Genomic DNA, 19,635 nt, shown 5'->3' with positions numbered 1-19,635 from the left:
CAAGAGGAAAAGCAGGGGAAGAAGAAGAATCCTGGCAAAAGCATTAGTGTAAATGGAGACTGGAGTGAGGGAGCACAGATAAATTTGTTTTCTAAAAGCAGGGTCAAAACAGAGCATTGAAAGAAAAAGATAACTGGAGGCTAGGCAGGCTTTAATGTAGTTACTTGGGCAGTACACAGTACTAAAGTGGTACGCTCTCTAAACTGGGGCAGTGACCCACAGGCATTCCCATGGTCTCCCACGCTGGTCGCTATCCTGCCTGCTGCATCTCTGCTGCCATTGCCTGCATGGCTGGGGCAAGGCTAGGACAGGGGACATCTATCTTCTGCTGCACTCACATTGTGTTTTCAATGCCAGGACACACTTGCCAAGGCTCGCGTCAGCGCTACTTGCGTTCACTGTGTTCCTCTAACTCCCCTTGTCATGGTACACGGTGGCAGATGAGGCTGAAACAGCCCTGTGCTCTCTGGCTGTTTAAAAGCCCTCTCTCCCTAACTTCACATTTCAGTTGGTGAATAGAAATACTTCGCTTTGAGGAAGTCAGTACTACAGCATATCATGAGAAACAGGAGTGTTCAAAAGAACAGTCCAGCCTGGAGGGCAGCAAATGGGATGGTGTATCTGAGCCCAGCACCAGGATGGAGGACACGAGGCTCTGCCCCAGGACAAAACAAGCAGGACAGATCAGGCGAGTCCAAAGAGAGCTGTTGCCATTTATTTCCCAGCAGGTGACTCTAGGGCAGCCTGGGGCTGAGGACTTCTCACAGCATGCTCCCAGGCAGCCCTGTCCAGAGCTGCTCGCATTTAGTCTGGGCAGCTTGTGTGCCTCCACCGGGGCCTTGGCCCAGGCATCACAGCTCCGACATCCCTGCTGCCACATGGAGCCACAGGGCTGCCCTTCCCCATGGGCCACTCCCCACAAGCCACATCCCATTTGAATTCCTCATCGGTGCTGCTGTATTGCTACCACCACAGTGACGCAGGACACGCTCTTCCCTTTGCATTGCTGGGGTGGCAGGTGAAAACAGTGAGCTTTTGCGTGAGAGAAGCAGCACAGCACCACTCTCAGCCGAGTAGCTCAGCCCGAGGTCACCGAAGATGCAAGAAGACAGCAAGCAGAAAGCCACCTCTCCTTTTCTTTTATCCCAGACATGCTCCCATCATGTTTGCTTTGCTCTCCAGCCTCTCGAGGTCTGTGGACTTCGTTGGAGATGAAAGCACTGCGCCTGGGCTCTGCTCACGAGCACTGCATGTTTCTCTGGCAGGGCTTTCTCTCTCTGACAGGCTTGCCCACCAAGGTGGAAAAACAACCTGTGGCCAAACAATTCCTTCAACTAAAATTTTTGTACAATCCCACAGAAACCTTGCTTAGGGCTCCACTGGGGGGGTCTCTGTTAAACAGGGAGCATGAGGCTCAGGGCCATGGCCAAAGGAGAATGTTTGCTGTATGCGTTGCTCTTCCAGGGCTGAGCAGGGTCCAGTTTCTCTTTGACTGGTGCCAGGAGCTGCCCAGCTGAGGGTGGCTCAGGGTGGCAACAAGGGTTTGTGAAGGACACCGTCTGCTGCGTCTCCTGATCTGTTTTCCACACAAAAGCTGGGTTAGGGCAGTGCCAGAGCGTGAGATCAAGGCAGAGGGTAACACCACACCCCTGCACGCTGGAGCCTGGCCTTTATCTAAGGTGTGCACTCTCACCTGACCCTTTTCAGGGTAAGACCACACTTGTGTCTTATTAATGTGTGGTCAGTCCTAAGGATCCACTCAATCCATCTTACCCCTAACACACCCACCTATTTCACTGGAAGAAAAGCTTCCCTCTTCTAGGAGAGGCTGCGGAGCGACAGCCAAGCGTCCATCTGGGCCGCTCAGGGCAACGGCCCTCGTGCAGGGAAGGCCGCTCCCGCCCTACCCGGGCAGCAGACGGTGATCAGGCTCTGCCTCCTTGGCTCTCGTGCTCCAGGTTTCCCGGGCAATGCGCTCCCCGGCGCCGTAGGCTGGGCATGGCCACTTAGCCGCCCTGGCAGTCTGCCCACACGCACTCGGGTCTCCTCTGCTTTCGGCCCACAGGCTCGTTTCACACACACACAGAAGAAGAAAAACCCCTTGTTTCATAAGGGTTTGGGTGTGTTTCTTGTCAGGCTGGCATCTGTTCCACCCATTGGGGTAAGTGAAATTGGATGGGGGGGGGTCCCTGGGTTTCGGGAGGGGTGGGCTGACACCCACAGCCGGCCTGCCCACCTGGGGAAATGGGCTCTGACTCACCAGGTGATGTGGTGAGTTCAGGGGAATGGGGGAAGTGGGGCACCTGTGGGTCAGCCAGGTGCTAAGTGCTCCTGTCTGGGTGAGCATGTCTTTGGCAAGGGGGCTTGCACCTTCTGTACCCTGGGGTGGGTGGTTTTGCTGGGCTGAGGCTGTGTGAGCAGGGCGAGAGGAGCCTTATGGAACTGGTTCTCTAAAGACTAAAGGATGACTGATGCTGGGAAGGTCCCTGCATTGCAGGTAGGTGGTGAAGGGGCAAGGGGAGCTCTGAACAGGGATGGGGGAGACCTGGGAAGGAGGGTGGGAGCTCAAGGGTCTCTTTGGGCTGAACATGGGCTAAATCAGGGCAAATGCTGCCTAAAAAAACAGGTGAGAATAGGCAACGAGCTTATTTGTGGGGAAAGAAGCAGGAATTGTGCTTGTGCCTTGAAATGGGAGTGAGGGGAGAAACGTCTTCTGCTCGAGAAAGCGCTGAAGAGCTTTTTGTAGCACACTGTGGGATGGGATATGACAAGCTGATGCTTCCCGTGTGATCCAGTTATTTAATGCAACGTGCAGCCCTGGGATGTGTTAGTGCTTAACCATTACCGTTAAAACATTAAAAGGCTACGCTATAAATAGCTTCTACTCCTCAGCAGAAGCCCCGTTCCTGGCTCCTTAATGTATTTATGTGTATGCACGGGTGTGTGTGTACACACATATTTAAAGGCAAGCAGAAGACAACAGAGTTTTGTGAAGCAGCCATACCAAACATCTCAAATCCTCCTCTGCCTCGTTTGCACTGCTCGTGGAAACGGGTCCTGCCTCCTCAAAAATACCCCTGCCAGGGGAAACGATGGCACTTTCCCGAGGGCAGAGCTCAAAAGGAAACAAAATAATGACTTGGTTTCTTGGGGGGTGTCAGGGGTGTGGGGGGGAAGAAGACAAATACATGCCTGAAAGACCAGAAACTAAATCCCTAATTATACCCTGCAGTAAGCTGTCAGAAACTGGCAGCTGTGGGAGGGAAGGAGGCAAAGCTGATCTCAGTTGAGTTTGAGAGTAATCTGCTCTAACCACACTTAAAATGCCTGTTGTGTGAGAAAGGAAGGTTCTGGGATTCTCTGACTGCTCTTATCTAACCCATTCAAATGGTCAGGGGTGAGTTTACAGACAGTGTAGAAGAGCTGCACCTGGCCAGCACCAAAATTCAAAGACACCTCTGTTTGTTCACCTCTGAATGCGGAGTCTTTGTAACAAAACTGCTGACCCAGCAGTAGGGTCTGGGGAATAGATACTCTTCAGAAGGGTACAGAAGTGTAGCAATGTATTGCTTGTAATTACATTTGGTTCACAGAGCTTTTGATACCAGCATAAAGCACAAAGAGGTATGAGGTTTTTTTCCCCCCATGCTTGTAGCAGGGTAGGGGTTTGGGCAGTGAGGAGGATTGGGGGGGCTGCTCCTACTATTTGGTACTTAGTCTTAGCACAGTGTATTGGAACTGACCTTGAGGAGAATGTTGTTAGTAGCTGAATCTACTGAAAGGGAAAAACAGGCTTGTTACAGTTAATTAAAGTGATTTCTTGATGGAACTGCTGGGTTCCTAGAGAGCATGTGGCTGCCTTTCTGGGGTGGGGTTTGAAGCTGTTGCAGGCTGGATCCCTGAAGGTCTTTAAGGGCATTGATCAAACTGATTGTGTGGCTGCAAAAATCCATGAAGACTTGTGCTTTTATAATTGAGGTTAGGTAGAGTGGCTAAAGGATGGGTCTGGACATGGCCCTCAAGAGCTCAGCCCTGCACCAGTGTGAGGAGGTAACTGCTTAGCTCGTGTTCAAGCCCCACCAGAACCCACAGACTGAGTGCTTCTCAGGGCTTATTCCAGCAGGCATGTCCCACTGCATCCACCCGGGAGCAAACTCCAATTTGAAGAGGGCTCTTGGTCCCTCTTGTTCCCCTGAATCATGCCTAGCTTTGCCTCCTGTGAGCTGTGAACTTTGTAGGTGGAAAACGTTTTTGTGGATTTTCTTGTAAAAACAATGCAAGCGAACTGGCCGCTTCTAGATCATTAAAGCTGATGGGTTCCACTGAGTAAGATCTTTAATTTTCTATCTGCTGGAATCAGTGAAAGCTTTTGGCTCTAATCCACAAGTTTGTCAGTTGGAGTATGTCTCCCTAACTCCACTCAGCTTTTTTAGACAGTGCCAGGGCATGGCTCTTGTCAAACAAGTGGGGTTTCTTTTATCATTTCAACAGGTTTGACACAGAACCAAGCAAGCTCCTAGTGGCACGCCCTTAGGCTTGTTCTTCATTGGCAATAGCAGGTTAAGGTGGTGGCACCTAGCTTGTGGCTTCCCCACCCCACAGACATAATGATCACAAACATCTGCTTAGGTCACAGCAGAATACCTCACACACTTGTGGCATCCCAAACTTGGTCTCCAATGTGAATGGTCCATCAGGGCCTCACAGCTCAGGATGTGCCTTTCTTTTTCCCCAGTAGGAATGGTCAAATTTGCACTCACTTCAACTAAGGCACATGTGGAGCTTGCAGGGGAAAAGAATTGCTGGAGGGGGTATCTTTTGGGGTGGTTCCCCTCAAGAAAATCTGAGAGTGCCTTTGAGCAGAACAAAAGGAGACCATCAGGACGAATTGTGTCTAGGGCAAAGGTGTGAAAGAGGCCAGAATAATACTCAAACTTACACACAGCAAGTTAAAATTTATTTCAAAGAAAACCTCTTTTATTATCTTCTATACGTGCTAGATCAAAGGAACAGCTCTAGAACTGGGTTGTAATTAATATGAAATCTAAAATAATCACAGCTTGTGATTTCTCTGTATGATAGGCAATCACTCTGCTACAGTGCACATATGTAATCTGAAACATCACCCACTTATTGGAGGGAAAAAAGACACACCAGGATTAGGATTGGAAGGGGACAGTAGTGTTAAGTGACTCCCTGAACGCCAGGGCTAGTAGTCGTGTGTGTCCTGCGGTATAAAGGCATTGACCTCTTTGGCCACCATGTTATTGCATGACAGAAAAGCTCTCTGGATCAGACCCAAAATAAAGTCCTCCAGTTCCTCCTTGCTACTCTGTGTTGCCTCACCTCACTGCACTCCTTTTGGGTTTAACTAAAACCCATCCACCTGCAGAAGACAGAGTTGTTAGGATTGGCTCTGCACCACCCTTGCTGTACAGGGCAGCGCATCGTGTAAATATTAGGGTATACAGGTCAGCTAGCCACACCCCATCTCCTGCTTGGTCCCACAGTCTGCACAGAAGTGTGCTTGCTCCAAATCAGAGATGTCTTCAGAGAGGCCATTTCTGTGCAATACATGAGACAAAGGAAAAGTTTTGTTCCAGCCACACTTGAAACCACCACTCCAAGGAACAGAGGATTTCGCTGAGCTCCAGCAGTAACAGATGTCCATAAGAGAACAGTGAACAAGCCAGAAGAAGCCTGCGCAGCACTCCGACACACCACTCACAGAACAGAGACCTGGCACCCACTTTTGCCTGTAGAAATCTTCCACAGCCAAGTCAGTATCCAAGGGCAGCCGGAGAACCCAGATCTCCTCCTCCATCCCATGCCCGTGTAATTTCTAGGCAGTGACTTGGGCAAAGTGCACTCTTCCAAGGAGCTGAGCAGGGGAAGAGGGGAAAGGTCTTGGCAACAAGATTAAGGGAAGCCCATCGCACTAGCCAGTGCACGGCCGAACAAGCACAGCCTTTTACACAGCCTTACTTGGTAAGAATTGGGGGAAGTGTACAAGATTCTTCTGGATTTCTCCTCTTCCCCTCTGCTCAATTTCAACTGGCAAGTGAAACATTTCTTAAATTCCTCATCATCAAAGTTCCTCCTACACATTTTTCAGGCTCCTGGAGCAGCACTGTTTCAACACTACTGTGGTGAAAAAACAAATCTGGAGCTAAAAGCAGCTTTGGAATCTGAAGCAGATTCCCATCAGTCAGCTCACCTCCACTGCTGTTCCAAAGATGGAGATGCCTGGAACTCTCCGTGCAAATGCAAATCCCTTCCCTTCTTGAAGAAGGTGCCCCCACTCCTTCCTCTTGCTACCAACCTCTCTTCTGGCTGAGATGTGCCATGCACCCTGATCCAAAATTACAAACTGCTTGTGATTTCTCAAAATTCTTCGGCACATCCCTTCCACAAATCCTCTGTTATCATCGGAGGAGCAGCCAGTGCACCTAGCTCCGCTTGGGACAGCTGCCGGAGCAGCGCTACACCCCCTCAGGGAACACTGGTTTAGCAGCACCTTGTCCTGGAGTAACTGGCACCACAATCTTAACAAGATAACAAGAAGGAGCTCTGCCAACGTCTACTGCATGCAGATGGATAGACCTTAGTACTTCTGCAGGAAAACACCTACCCAGTGGAAGGCGTTCCTGCCAGCAATCCGCTCTCTGAGGTCTATGGAATCGCTGCCTAGAAACGGTTCCAAATTAATCCTATCAAATTACCACCCAAATCAGTAAACGCTGCAAGGAAAGGGAGTATTCCTCTTCATAAACCAGACATCACTTCTGAAAAGTGAAGCTGAGGGACACTGGAGCTTTTCTATTAATGGGTTTTGGACCCCCAGTTTCAGGCCTTGCACACGGGGTCCACAGCACAACTGTGACTGTGGAGATGCTCTAAATGGTCCCTAAAGGACCTTCCCCGTGTTACACGCAAAGTCCTTCCCAGCAGTTATCCTTCTGGAAACTGGAGACAAGCCCTTGTGTAAGTAGATGAGATGGTAGTTTCTTTTCTGCTCCAGTGAAAGGCAAAGGATTCAAATCCAGGGTTGTGTTCTTCACATTACAGCTTCTTCTAGAAGCCGCCAAGCAATTCTTGTCCTGACAGGACAAAGGAGAAGAACCCCAACTAGTGCCAAGAGAGGAAGAGACTGCTTCCCACTATGGATTTCACAGGACAGAAATTCACACTGAGAGGTATTTTTCTTCTCCTATTAGTAAAATAAGAGATAGAGAAAGAAGCCACAGAGAAGGACCTCTTTGTCCAGGTTGCTGACAGAGCACCTGGTCCCTTTCAGATGCAGAGCCTGCCATAACATAAAAAAGGGCCTGCTCTGAGTGGGACCTTTTTAGGAAGATACATTGGCATTGAGAGGATGGAGAGCTGCTGAAGCAGAACGTCCGCGCACACGGGTGCTGAGATTTGAACTAAGAACAACTCAAACTTCTGCGCAGAAGTCTGTACCCTGTGTATGGAGCTGCCTGGTACAGCAGGAAGGAACAGGCAGAGCAGACCTATTTCTGACCTCTCTGAGCGTAACTAGGCACACCAACTTGTTTGTGCTGGCAGCGAAGGCTTTCCGTCACACACACAGGCCAGTTCACGCTCCTAAAGTTACAGTGCCCCTCTGGAATGAGGACACTGAGCCAATCTTTCACGTGGAGTTTCTTGAGCAATGCTGACTTAACTTCTTTGGGTTGCCGAAGGAGACACGGGGCTTGATCCTTCTCTGGACAGCCCAAGCTAGGAAAATAGAGGCAGTGCACATCATTAGGGACATGGAAATGCTCCTGGGCAGGTGAGTCCCAGCTGCTAATTCGTTCAGGGGGGACTCTACCTGCATACTGAAGGACGAGGAGGGAACAGGGATCGGACCATATGGGGTGTCCCTGAATTGCATGCCACATGAGGGAAGACAGGAAAAACGGAAGTGAAGGCTAGAGGCAGCTGCACTCGTTATGATGATTAGGGTTTTGGGGCTCGGGAACCACCCTGGCTTGATGATCTCCTTTTTGAGTCATTGCACACAAGGAAGAAGCAAAGATGGGCTGTGAATCTTTCTGGTTGGCTTTCGTTCCAAAAAGGGCCCCCTCTTTGGAAGCTGTGCCAGCTGGAGCAGGATGATGTCCCTTGCCACAGCTGGGGTCAGGGTGGGTGCCAAAACAGCCTCTTGCTGCAACACTGACTTCTGGGCAAAGACACCTCTGGAAATTCAGGCTCTGTGGTGGTTTCCTCTGTTATTAAGGGTCGGCTGCTGGCTCCCTGGGGGGATGTGAAAAGGCAGAAGTGCTCACAGAATGCTAAACAGGGGGCACAGAATAATATAACTTTCCCCTTGGCCCCGCAGCAAGTTGCTCTGGCTACTGCAGCTTCCCTTGAGGGGCCCTGCCTCTCCACAGCTGCCAGGGGACCGCAGAATGGGACTTTGTTTCAGACTGACAGTGATGCAGTGGCACATCCCCAAGCAAACAGAATGTGTTAGAGTCCATAGGCACTTATTCTTCACAGTAAAGAAAATGTTAGGACTTAAAGCCTTCCCCTGGCAGAGTGCCACCACAACACAGGTTCTGGTGTGCTCATGTCAGAGACTGCACAAATTAAGTATACTGTATGAACAAGCTGATGGTGGCTCTGCGCAGGGAAGAGCTTCATCCTCAAACACATTATGAGGATAAGGATGGAACTGCCCGATCTTCATGCACAAAGGGAGGAAAAGAACGAACTCTGATGGCTGAACAAAACTGGGATAGCTGGGACAAGCCTTCCCCTTAAACCCTGATTCCAACGTGGCTCAATTATTGATGGCAGCAATGTATGTTCACAGTTGAAAGCCTGCTGGCTGCTGTCAGGACTGCAGATCACTACCAATAAAAGCAAGGGGCTTTCACTGCTGAGGCAGGCAGCTCTCTTTTGTGTTGGCTACAATAAAAGATGGCCCCAGGTCCCTTCCCATCCCTCCCCTCTTCCCTTTCCAGTACATAAAATCCCTGACAGCAGATCCTTAGGCACACCTGTCTTAACCTTAGCTCCAGTTCTCCTTCGTGAAGGCAAGCTGCACAGCATCATTCACATCCTGCACTACGAAAGATGCCTCCACCAGCCTGGGGTCAAAGCGGAAGTCCCGATGGCCATGGAACACCGCCTCCGCCGTGCACTTCTCCCTTCCGCTGGGACCCTCTGCGTTGTGGCGGTACACCCCAGTGCAGACCAGAATCGACTCACAGCTCTCCACTGGACTGCTGCAGTCCTTCCTCAGCTCCAGGGGATCTTCCGTCTGGGGAATGGCTGCCTGCGGGCTCCTCTTCACCCCAGCCTGCACCTGGCTCTGGCGAGCTGACTTGAGGTAGTTGTTGTAGAGGTTTGCCCCATAGATATCGGACATAGGGTTATCCCTGGGTAAGGTGACAGTGTGAAACAGAAATGAGAAACTAGCCCACACGTCAATTTCTGGCTCTGGCAGACTGGGATTAAGGCAGAGAGGGAAAGGGAAGGGAGGGGAGAGGAGGGGAAGGGGAAGGGGGAAGGGCGCAAGATATTTGCTAACAGAGAATCACCCAGATTGGGCCAGCGAGTCTCCTGTTCAGCTGTGGAAAAGGCCACAGGCCTCACAAGTATATTTCAAAAAGGAAAAGGCACATCTCAAGCACCCAACATGGTTTCAGCCGTCACTGAAACATATTCCCAGCAATCCCCATGTGTTTGGCCTAACAGGGCTAACGGTACCACATCTGGATCTCCCACCCTCTTCTTTAATCCCATCATGCAACGTGCACCCTGCATCCTACAGCAAACAGCTTTGCCAGGTTGACGGGCACCTTCAAATAATTAAAATTGTAGAGTGCAAAAAGCCAGTGAGCCTCTGTTTCCCAGTGTGAGGCTCCAGAGATGCCATGGAGATTCTGGTATTCATTTTAGAAATATGTGTTAAAAAAAGCCCACTCAAAAAAACCCACTTAAGAGAAGTCAGCATAAGGACACCATCAGAAAAACAGTCTCTTACCCAACTGCATAGAGGCGTCGGATGGGAGATTTCCAGCCCTGCTTCTCTGCCTGCTGCTTTATCAAGTATTCGGCATAGTGGTAGGTGACTGTGCTGGGTTTGCCAATCAAGGCTTCGTACTTCAGCTCACGGCCTGTCACCTTCTTGTAGATGTTCTCCAAGCAGAGAAGGTAAGTGCCATGGCCAAACCTGCTCCAGAAAGGAGGTCATCAGTATCTCCAGTCATCCTACCTAAGTAGCAAACACTCCTCAGTGAGGAGGACCATCTCCTGTAGCCAGGGTACTACCTAGTTTGGCCATAGTATCTACCCACACACACAGCAGTTTGGCTTCTGTTTCTTAACAGTTTTAGCCTTTGTTTCTCACATGGTTTTCATGTCTCTGCAGCTAATTCTGCCATGCAGTTGAACTCTTAACATTAAAAAATGTAGTAAGAAAAGATCATCTGCAGGGTGGGTGTCTGAAACAGGCTAAAAGAAACACCACACGTGCTTTTCACCTGGGCATCTTGGCTTCAGCCATCCACAGGAGATCCATGTTGCAGGCAAGGACAGGCAGGTGGGGGTACGGTATGTCTTGCAGCTCCGCCTCAGGGTTTCCGTTGCTCAAGAGCACATCAATAATAAGTTGCAGGCTTGTCTCCCACCTTACTGGTTCACCAAACAGAATCACCCCTGGAAGATTTCAAGAGATGCTCAGAAACTCACAGCATCAAAGTACAGGACCCACTTCCAAAAGCCACCCACCAGCAAAAGCACTCCTCTGCTGGGACACCCTGGCTACTACAGCTGCTGCTGGAATGTGGTCAGTGCCAGGGCTCTGGTCTGCGTATCACCGCGCTATGTGCACAACTGCTCCCAGATGCTGAAGCATGGCACAGAGAAAAGTTGGCTCTGCTTATATTAAGCCTGTGCTTGGTGCTGCATGAGGGCAGCACGGCTGCTCCGGACTGCTGGAGGACTGTAGCCTCTGAATAAGCTGCCTGGGGATACTGAGGAGCCATCAGCATGTCACTACCTCCCAGCTGGCTTTCCTTGCTGGTATTTCTGCTTGCTGTTCATATGTAAACACAGGCTATTGCTTACCTTCTATAGTGGGGAAGCCAATGGTTGGAGGAGGCTGCCAGAAAAGAACAAGGCTGGGTTACTAAATGCAAAAGCTAATGCCGTTTCCAAAACAAAACTAAAACTGCTTTCTTTGAACCTGCCAAGGCAGTCCCATAAAGAGGCAGGACAAGGCCACCTGGAAGCTCGAAGAAAGATTTCCTCCACCTCCCCCCATCCCAGATTGGATTTCACAGATCTTGTGTTTCTGTCCCAGAGCTGGAGATGTCAACCAAACCATCTTACCACTCGCTGCAAGAAGATCAATGCAAGGCAGGCATGGCACGAGAAAGGAGAAGGGAAAGTCCCTGCCCTTCCAGCAGGAGCCAGTGCTGAGAAAAGCACAGACATGCTGGCTGCTCAGTACCAGTCCCAGGCTCTCGCTAAAGGTCACCAGCAGTTGGCTGCTTTGTGCCTCTGCAGCTTCTCCACCCCATGCTACACACCACAAGCACCACCACACTGGATCACCCATTCTACCCCTGCGCCAGGAAATTACCAGCTCCTTTGGCCTTCGGCTCTGATCCACCATGTCTAACAGGGGATATGCCTTCCTCAGTGCCTCTATGGTGACCACGTGCTTGAACCCCAGGCTATTTCAGTCCATCAAGGAAAGATGTGGAGACAGCTTGTAAGGGTTTTAAGCTCCTTGCAAAGACATCCACAGGATTAAGAAATACAAGTCCTAGTAGCAGAGCACTTATTAACTCGGTAATACATAACCTGTGCTGTGCTTCAACCAAAAGGTGGCTCTAGAGATTACTGGGATGATTCAGTCAATGATCAACAATCCTTGGGAATAGACAAAGAGCAGAGGATGCTCCAAGACAGAATGGATGTGCTTCGGGTGACCTCTAAGTCCAGGGTTTTCATCTTGGTGCAGCACAGGGTCAGGCTTCTTGACTAGAAGCGGTATCAGTGAAGCTCTGGTCAGCTTACCTAGTGCAAAGAACTTGTGCTGACAGAATTACGCAAGCGAAGGATGAGTTGCATTTGCTTGCAGAACACCTTGCCCACACCCTGCCCTTAGCTCACTGTACTGGCCTTAGGGAAACGTAGAGACAGGAGGAGTTTTGCATCAAACAGTTATATGTTAAGTACAAGGTGTGACTCTGTGCTCAGGCTGAGATGCCGCAAACCCTGCAGGCACTTCTTACTGCCCTGCAGACCTGGGATATGTCACACCTGCTGTGCCCGTGCCTCAGCCAGACAGTATGTATGCCTGTACCCCTCCCCATGAGGGACTGTCAATAAGACCCCATCCCAGCCCAGGGATGCTTTAACTCTGATGTTTGAGTTCGTTCAATCGCTGTCAGAATTCCTGGGGAAAACCTTAGCTGTGGGAGAGTTGGGAATGATATCTAACGCACTTTGCTATGAAAGAACGGGAGGAGCACAATTTTATCTCATGGTGCTTCTCATTATGACATCCTGCCAACAAGAACAGCAGTCTCAGGAGAGGTTATCAGCATGAGAAGCCATACACAGAACAAGGACAGCAAGGAGATGACCAAGATGGAGATCAACAGTTAGTGCCTGCATTTGAGTCTCTTCATGAAGGTACCTCCCCATATGATGAGAACAGTGACCTTTCTGTCTCCTTGTGCTTCCAGAAGCTGACTGACCAAGCGCCGGGGTAGGGGGAGGGCAGAAGCAGCAGCGTTTAGCTGGGAAGCAGTAGCAGGATGCACAGAGCCCCACGAGGTACGCAAAGCAAAGGATACTTCTGGGCATTCTCCTCCACAGGTCCCTGCCCAGCCACCAGCATGCACTTCTGGTGGAACTGGCTGAAGAGCCGCAGAGGGCTGTGGGACAGGATCACCTGCTCCGGAGACACCTGCGGGAGGTAGGAGAGGCCATCGGGGATCCGCTGCGAAGACTTGGCAGTCAGTTCACATCCCTTCCCCATGCTGCCTCCTGCCTCCCTCCACCCCCTCAGCCCAAGGCATGGCTGGCCACCTGGTGCCATCGCCACCCACAGCCCTTCACCCACCCGGGGAGGTCGTCGCGGGTGGGCTCCCTCCTCCTCCTCCCGGTGCACCCCACACAGCCGAGCAGGGGTGCTCTGAGGAAGCCGCTTCCCAGCCACCTCGTCCCCTCGGCCCGGTCCTGCCGTTACCTGCAGCCCCAGCGCCTGGGAGAGCTCTTGGGCCTTGGCCGACCTCAGGCAGTTGCCCGCGTTGGTCAGGAAGACGACGGGCACCCGGAGCCGCCCGCCGCTGTCCACCAGCCTCTGGAAGGCCTGGCGGGCGGCGGGCACCGCCTGGCTGCCCCGCACCAGCACCCCGTCCACGTCGAAAAGGAATCCGAAGGCCGGCGGCTGCAAGGCGAGCGGAGGGGACGGTCACCCGCCGCCGAGAGCCCTTCCCTCTCCCCCCGTACCCGGCCCCGGCCCGCGGCGTCCTTCCCGGCCCGCGGCAAGGACGCGGGCGGCGGGCCTGTCCCCTGATCCCCGGCGCCGCCGCCGCCGCTCACCCGGCCACCGGCGACGCAGCCGCGGGCGGGGGGTCCCCGCGGCCCCGTGGGGCGCAGCAGCCCCCGCCCGACCCACAGACAGCCGCGCAGCGCCATGCTGCTCCCGCCCGGCCCCGGGGCCGGCGGCAGGGCACGCCGGGGTTCGTAGTTCCCGGACTACAGCTCCCAGCGAGGCGCGGAGCCCGGCGGGGCGGGACCGGGGCGGGAGCAGGGGGTGGGAGGGGGCGCGCGGCAGAGGGCTGCCGGCCTTCACGCCGGGCTGGAGAGGGTGGGTGGTGGGAGCGGAGGGAGGGTTGGGGGTGGATCCTGCCAAAACGCCGCTGCCGTGGTCCCGGGGAAGGGTGCTGCGGGGGTGCAATGTCCCGCCTGCTTCGGAGAGAAGGGTTACAGGTTTGGGGAGAGCTGGGGGAGAAACTGGAGATGGCGAGTGGTTGCCAAAGCGGGTGTTGGAAACAGCACCACGGCTGGCGGGGCTTTATCAGGTGGAGGAGAAGGGATCCTGCCGGTGGAACGGGCCTAGGCAGCCCGGCGGTGGGACAGGCGTGCAGAATAATTCATGAGGAGAGGTTTGGGCGTGAGGGAGCAAAAGGCTTAGACCCCTTCCAAATCAATCACACTGGGTTTATCATACCCCTGATGCAAAATGGAAGAAGGGGAGAGACTGCTCTGGTGATGTACAGTGGAGTCCTCAGGGTTGCAAATCTGTCTTCCAGACTGTAAGAGCCTGGTCTCCGCCTAAGGTGGCTACAATTTGCCCTGCTCACAATGGGCACCCAAAGAGTCTTTCACTGCAGCTTTTTACCCCTGCCAACCGCTGCCCTGCCTTTGTTCAGTCTTTTCTGGGGAAAACCAAGTCTTGTGGTCATTTCCCTATAGGGCATAAAGCTTTCGAAAACTCTGGTTGTTTTCCTTGCTCTCTGACTCCGTCCCAGGGGCTCCGTCTTTCCTGCAGCGTGGGATAGAAGTCTCAGCGCTGAATTCAGCTGAGGCCCTTCCAGACCTGAGGAAAGCAGAAGGTTCGATTCACCTCCATGGAGATTAAACTGTGGTTGTTTGCTTCCTGGCTAAGCCTAAGATCTCCTGACACCCGCAATACAGCCGGTTTAACACGTATGACTTTAGGCATCAATTACACAAACAGTGTTAATTGTTTGGTTTTACGCTTCCATTGCCAGGAACACCAGCCTTACTTTGGTTTTGACCCACTTTAACACCCAGAGTCCTTTCTGCAGAGAGTGGTCAAAGCACTGGCAACTCAGGGTTATTCCTTTCTACAGGTGGTCACTCCTCCTTAAGTGCCTTAGCCAAATGACCTACCGTTTATTTTGCATCCTTTCCTCACCTTGCCAGGATCACTTTAATTTCTCAGAAGCGTTTGCAGCCATGGAGATGTTACCAAAAGTATTTTGTTCTGGGCTTCAAACCTTCCACCATGAGCACGAGGGAGCCTACCACAGCTGCTCTGGCCAAGGCCTTCTCAACTCCTTACGCACCCGCATACAAAACAAGGACTTCCAATCTTTATTCCTCTCAGCTGCCCATGAAATACAGAGTCAGAGAGAGAGGTAAAGGCTTCCTAAAATGAATGGCAAACACAAGAACTTGGTCTTGAACATTCCTCAGCTACCCACCCGGGCAGCTCCTCCTGCCAGAGACAAGATCTGATTGATTTACTGCACTTGCTGCCTGGAGTATCAGCTAACGCGGGCTTATGGCCTTCTAATGGCACAGCCGCCTGCCAGTTCGGTGCGTTGGTTTGGTTACTGGTCTCAGCGCCTCCGGTCAGCCGAACTGGGCTGACGAAGTGGCGTGGCCGGGGCCTGCCAGTCCCTCCTTGTGAACCGTGTGGATACTTCGGCCCTTTCCCCCTCCCCGTTCCTGAGGCTCGAAAGAGAGCCGTGAGGCGCGTCTGGCCAGTTACCCACCACAGACGCGATTTAACTGCGCACCCCCCATGTTTGAAGCATCTCTTTATCCTTCAGTTTGGGGCTGTCTGGGAAGGGGATTCTGGAGAAGGGGGGTCCGTCCCCCCACCCCCCGTTACAGCCACAGCTGTTTCTCCGAGGAAGGAGCGCGCGGCGGAGCGCAGCCCGCCGTTTCCCCACCCCGCGCAGGCCGGCAGGGGGCGCCTCCGCTCCACGGCGCCGGCGCGGGGCGGGGCGGGGGCGGCGGGCGGAGCCGCTCACCTGCGGCTGCGCCCGCCCGCACCCCGCTGTAAGGCTCGCCGCGGGGCGCCGGGGGCTCCCGGCGGGGCTGCGGGGCGGGGGGTTCTCGCTCCTGCTCCTCAGTGGGAGAAGGTGGCTTCTACCTTCTTCCCCTGGGTGTGGCGCTGGCTCCGCTGGGGGCTGTTGGTGAAGCTTGTGTGTCAGCTGTAGCGGAAGGCGTTGGTGTGGTTTGGGCTGCCGCGGCACTGGGGGGGGGGATGTAGGAGGCAGGGCTTGGGGTCAGTGGCAGGGGGGGTGGATTTTGTGCCTGCCGTGGCACCACCCGCTGCCGAAGAGGTGCCCCCAAAGCGCGTGTGCGCCCCGGCAAGCTCCCCTAGCTGGCTGGCAGAGCTGCTGTATTTATTTTTACAGGGGAGACTGTCCAACAGGCTGGGGGCACTTATTTTTAAACCAACACGGAGGGAATCTGCCAGCAGTTGGGCACAGGCTGAGCCTGAGCCTGGCACACACCGCAGGGACTGACAGTGGCCTGGCTGCCAAGCACGGCACCCTGCGGCGCCTGCTTTGGCTGCTGAGCCCCCAGCCTCCCAGCGCCAGCGGGCAGGCTGCAGCCTCCTCAGACCTCTGCTAAATGCCCGGTTGTGTAATTTGCCTTTCAAGGGGCGAGACTTTCTCTGTGACTCTACTAGGAGCCTCCCGTTTTGCGTGTTGTACGCGGATGGCCCTGACAATTCCTGCTGCAGGCACATCTGGCAGCAGCTTACATCCCCCAGCACCCCTGGAGATGGTCTGTCTGCCCTTCTCGCACCAGCCCACGGGAGACTTCCTCTCCTTCCCCTGTCTGCGCGGTACTTAGATGTTTCTCCCACCCCCTTTCGTAGTGGCCTTTAAAGAAAAACAAAACAGGCAGTTGCCCACAGCCTTCTCCCGTGGGTTCCTACGTAAACTTTGCTGCTCTGTTTCCCCTGGACTTGTAGCCCTGTCATCACATCCCCCTTCCTGACCTTCTAACATCCCCCTTTGAACGCAGCCGTACCTTCAGTCTCTTTTCTTACCACAGAGGCTCTAATGGCCTGAACCAACCCTTCCCCCCTCAGTTTATCTCATCTCTTTCTCTGCTGCAGCCTGTTCATGGAATGATGGACAAGCTAAAGGTTGAGAAAATACAGTAAAATGCCTTTCTTATCCTGTAATGACCAAGGAGGAGGACACAGCCTGATAAAAATGACAAGCCAGAAGAATCAAGAAGCAGACCCATCACCTGCCTGTCCCTCAGCAAAAAAAAAAAATAAACACTTGATAGACCTACCATGATTGCAACTGCTGCAAGCCTGGAAAGAAAGGAATTAAGTACTGAGCCAATTAAAGCTACAAGTTTCTGGCCAAAGAAGTGTCTTTCTGCTACCTGTGAAAGAGTAATTCAGAGATTTACAGGAGAAAAACGTGAAGCAGGCTGAGCATTAGGGAGCTGGTGGAAAACATCTCTGTAGTCCTGTGGTTTATGGCCAGAGAACTTTGCTTAGTGTCTGGCATCTGTGTAGTCCCACTGCAGTGACGAAGGTTCATGTGATGTGATGTGCAGCAGCTCAGTTTGGCCTATCTCCATTTTCAGCCAGCTACTTTTTCTCCAGCAAAGTGTGTCCGTCAGGTGGTCTCTGGATGAAAACCCAGCCCTGAGCTGGATGCAGCTACTGTGTGGTTTGGGGAAGGGGGCTGGGGGGAGGACCTGTGTCGTGTCTCTGCCAGGTGGCTCAGGCTCGACTCCCCAGCAGTTAACCCCCTGGATCAAACTGCCCTTCGTGAAGACATTTCAGACTCCGTGATAACTGTACTCCAGGCTGAGTGACATGAAACATCCCGCTCTGCTGCACATTCCAAGATTAAAACCTCATATCCAAATACAAGTATTCCCGGGTCTTTTTCACAGGAAAAAGAAAAAAAATATACCAAACCAGGCTTAAAAATGTATATACTACCTTCTGAGACAGGCGAGAAAGCATTGTGTGCTGTGTATTTGGCAACAGATATGAGCAGGGAGCCGAGGTACTGAGGTAAGGGAATGGGCTGGCAGCAAAATCCTGTAAGCTTTACAGAATCACAGAATCATAGGGGCTGGAAGGGACGTCCAGAGATCATTGGGTCCAACCCCCCTGCCAAAGCAGGGTCCCTAGGACAGATCACACATGTAGGCATCCAGACGGGTCTTGAGTATCTCCAGAGAAGGAGACTCCACAACCCCTCTGGGCAGCCTGTCCCAGGGCTCTGTCACCCTCACTGTGAAAAAGTTCTTCCGCGTGTTGGTGTGGATGCTAACAGTGGCTGAGTCTCTGTGAAGCCCCGCAGCCAAAGACACCTGAAGTTTTGGGGATATCGAAACAGACTGCTCTTTCTTCATGGCTGTGATCCAGCCTAAATCCCTCCCTCTTTGCACACCCAGGGTTAGAGAGCTGGGAATGCAGGCTGGGCTTAGAAATCTGTGCCTTTCTCTGACGTAAGGTGTGCTCTAAGGAAGAGCTGATGCCCCGCAGTAAAGCTGGCCGGCCTTCCTCCTGTCCTAATCCAAGGTCCTAGAAATGTCTAAAGCCCATATACTGCCAGAGGACCCTTGGGAAGCCTCCAGCCACCACACATGACAATGTCCATTCAAGGAAGGATCCAGGGAAGGGTATGCCGCCGGAGTCAGGGGTCTCCATGCAGTTCAGGTAAGCAGTTATGTTTAAACATAATGTGATCAGGAGGGGGAAGTTTCTGCTGTCTGACCAACCCTAAGATGGGTACCTTCAGCAGAAGTGGAGGCACTAGGCTAGTGCAAACAGAGCACTCTAGGGTCACGTTTCACCTTTCTGAAGGTTTCATCTGAAGATGAACTCAGACCTGTACAGTTTTGAACCCCCCGTAATTTCTGTGCTGTCATCCCAAACAGCATCACTCACAGGTGGCTTCAGACACTGGGCCACATCACAGTTCTGACACAAAGTAGGCAGACAGCCAAGTGTACAACAGCCTTTTCCTAGGATGGCGAGAACAAACCAGACACGACGGGTAAACTGGTCCCAGCAAGCGTCTGGAAGCAGAAGAGCTAGCCCTGCTGCTGATGTGAGTAACAGGCAGGGAAGACTACAGCTAACCCAAAGGTGTTTCAAGAGACCAGATGCAGGAAGAATTGAAACTTTTTTGTTGCAGCGGGAAAGGAAGGGACATGGGGCAACCTGTGCTGAAGAACTTGGTCCTCCCACACTGTCTCTGTAATGATTAGCTTCACCCTGGCAGCAAAGAAGTTTACTTAAGGGAGAATCAACTCATGGCAAATAAAAGGTCTTCATCCATCCACGTAGAGCAACACGAAAAGATCACAGTGCTCAGAGGGACTGTGCTTTTGGTCACTGGTTAGTCAGCATTTATAATCTGACCATGACCAAAGCCTACCTTGGGGACTTTAGACTGAGCTCCGCATGCCGCACCAGAGGAGGAGGAGGAAAGGTGGCTCTACTCTGGCTCCTCCTCCAGCACAAAGCTCGTCCCGGGACCAAACCTGGATGCAGGCACAGGAAAGGGCAGCTTGTGTTTCAGAGGAAGGTGTGGGTAGAGAGCTGGAGGGGAGGCAGCTGCAGCTGGAAAGGGGTAGGGTGGGAGGCACGAGGCACTCAGCCCCTTGGCTAGCGAGGTGCATGGCTGGGTTCTCGCTTTTTCCTATCTGTGGTTTGTGTTGCTGGCTCCTGCAATGTGGGAACCACTGGTTTGGTGTGGTTTTATCTGGTTTGGGTTTTTCCCATTGCAGGATTTGTAGTGTGTTTCGCTGTGGGGTTCTTCGGGGTTTTTTTCCCCTGGGATAACTCCAGATGAACCTGCAGCCTGTGAAACGTGGGCAGTTTAACGTGGGATGTATGAGCTG

The 19,635-nt window shown here is 52.6% G+C and overlaps 1 protein-coding gene across 1 annotated transcript; it reads right to left on the bottom strand.

The window, feature by feature from the left end:
* Positions 1 to 9,022: 9,022 nt before the first annotated feature.
* Positions 9,023 to 13,696, bottom strand: HDHD5 (haloacid dehalogenase like hydrolase domain containing 5; the record flags this gene model as incomplete). The annotated part of the gene is made up of 8 exons (XM_084279625.1): positions 13,579 to 13,696; positions 13,223 to 13,423; positions 12,828 to 12,940; positions 11,603 to 11,696; positions 11,086 to 11,119; positions 10,500 to 10,674; positions 10,001 to 10,189; positions 9,023 to 9,392 (listed from the first exon to the last, which is right to left on the bottom strand). The coding sequence occupies exons 1-8, from the start codon at positions 13,672 to 13,674 to the stop codon at positions 9,023 to 9,025; spliced, it is 1,272 nt and encodes a 423-aa protein (XP_084135751.1). The 5' UTR covers positions 13,675 to 13,696.
* Positions 13,697 to 19,635: the final 5,939 nt, after the last annotated feature.

Source organism: Gallinula chloropus, assembly GCF_964237585.1.
Source record: "Gallinula chloropus genome assembly, chromosome: 1".
NCBI lineage: Eukaryota > Metazoa > Chordata > Aves > Gruiformes > Rallidae > Gallinula > Gallinula chloropus.
The sequence above is the reverse complement of the archived record's forward strand: the minus strand, read 5'-3'. Positions and strand labels throughout refer to the sequence as shown.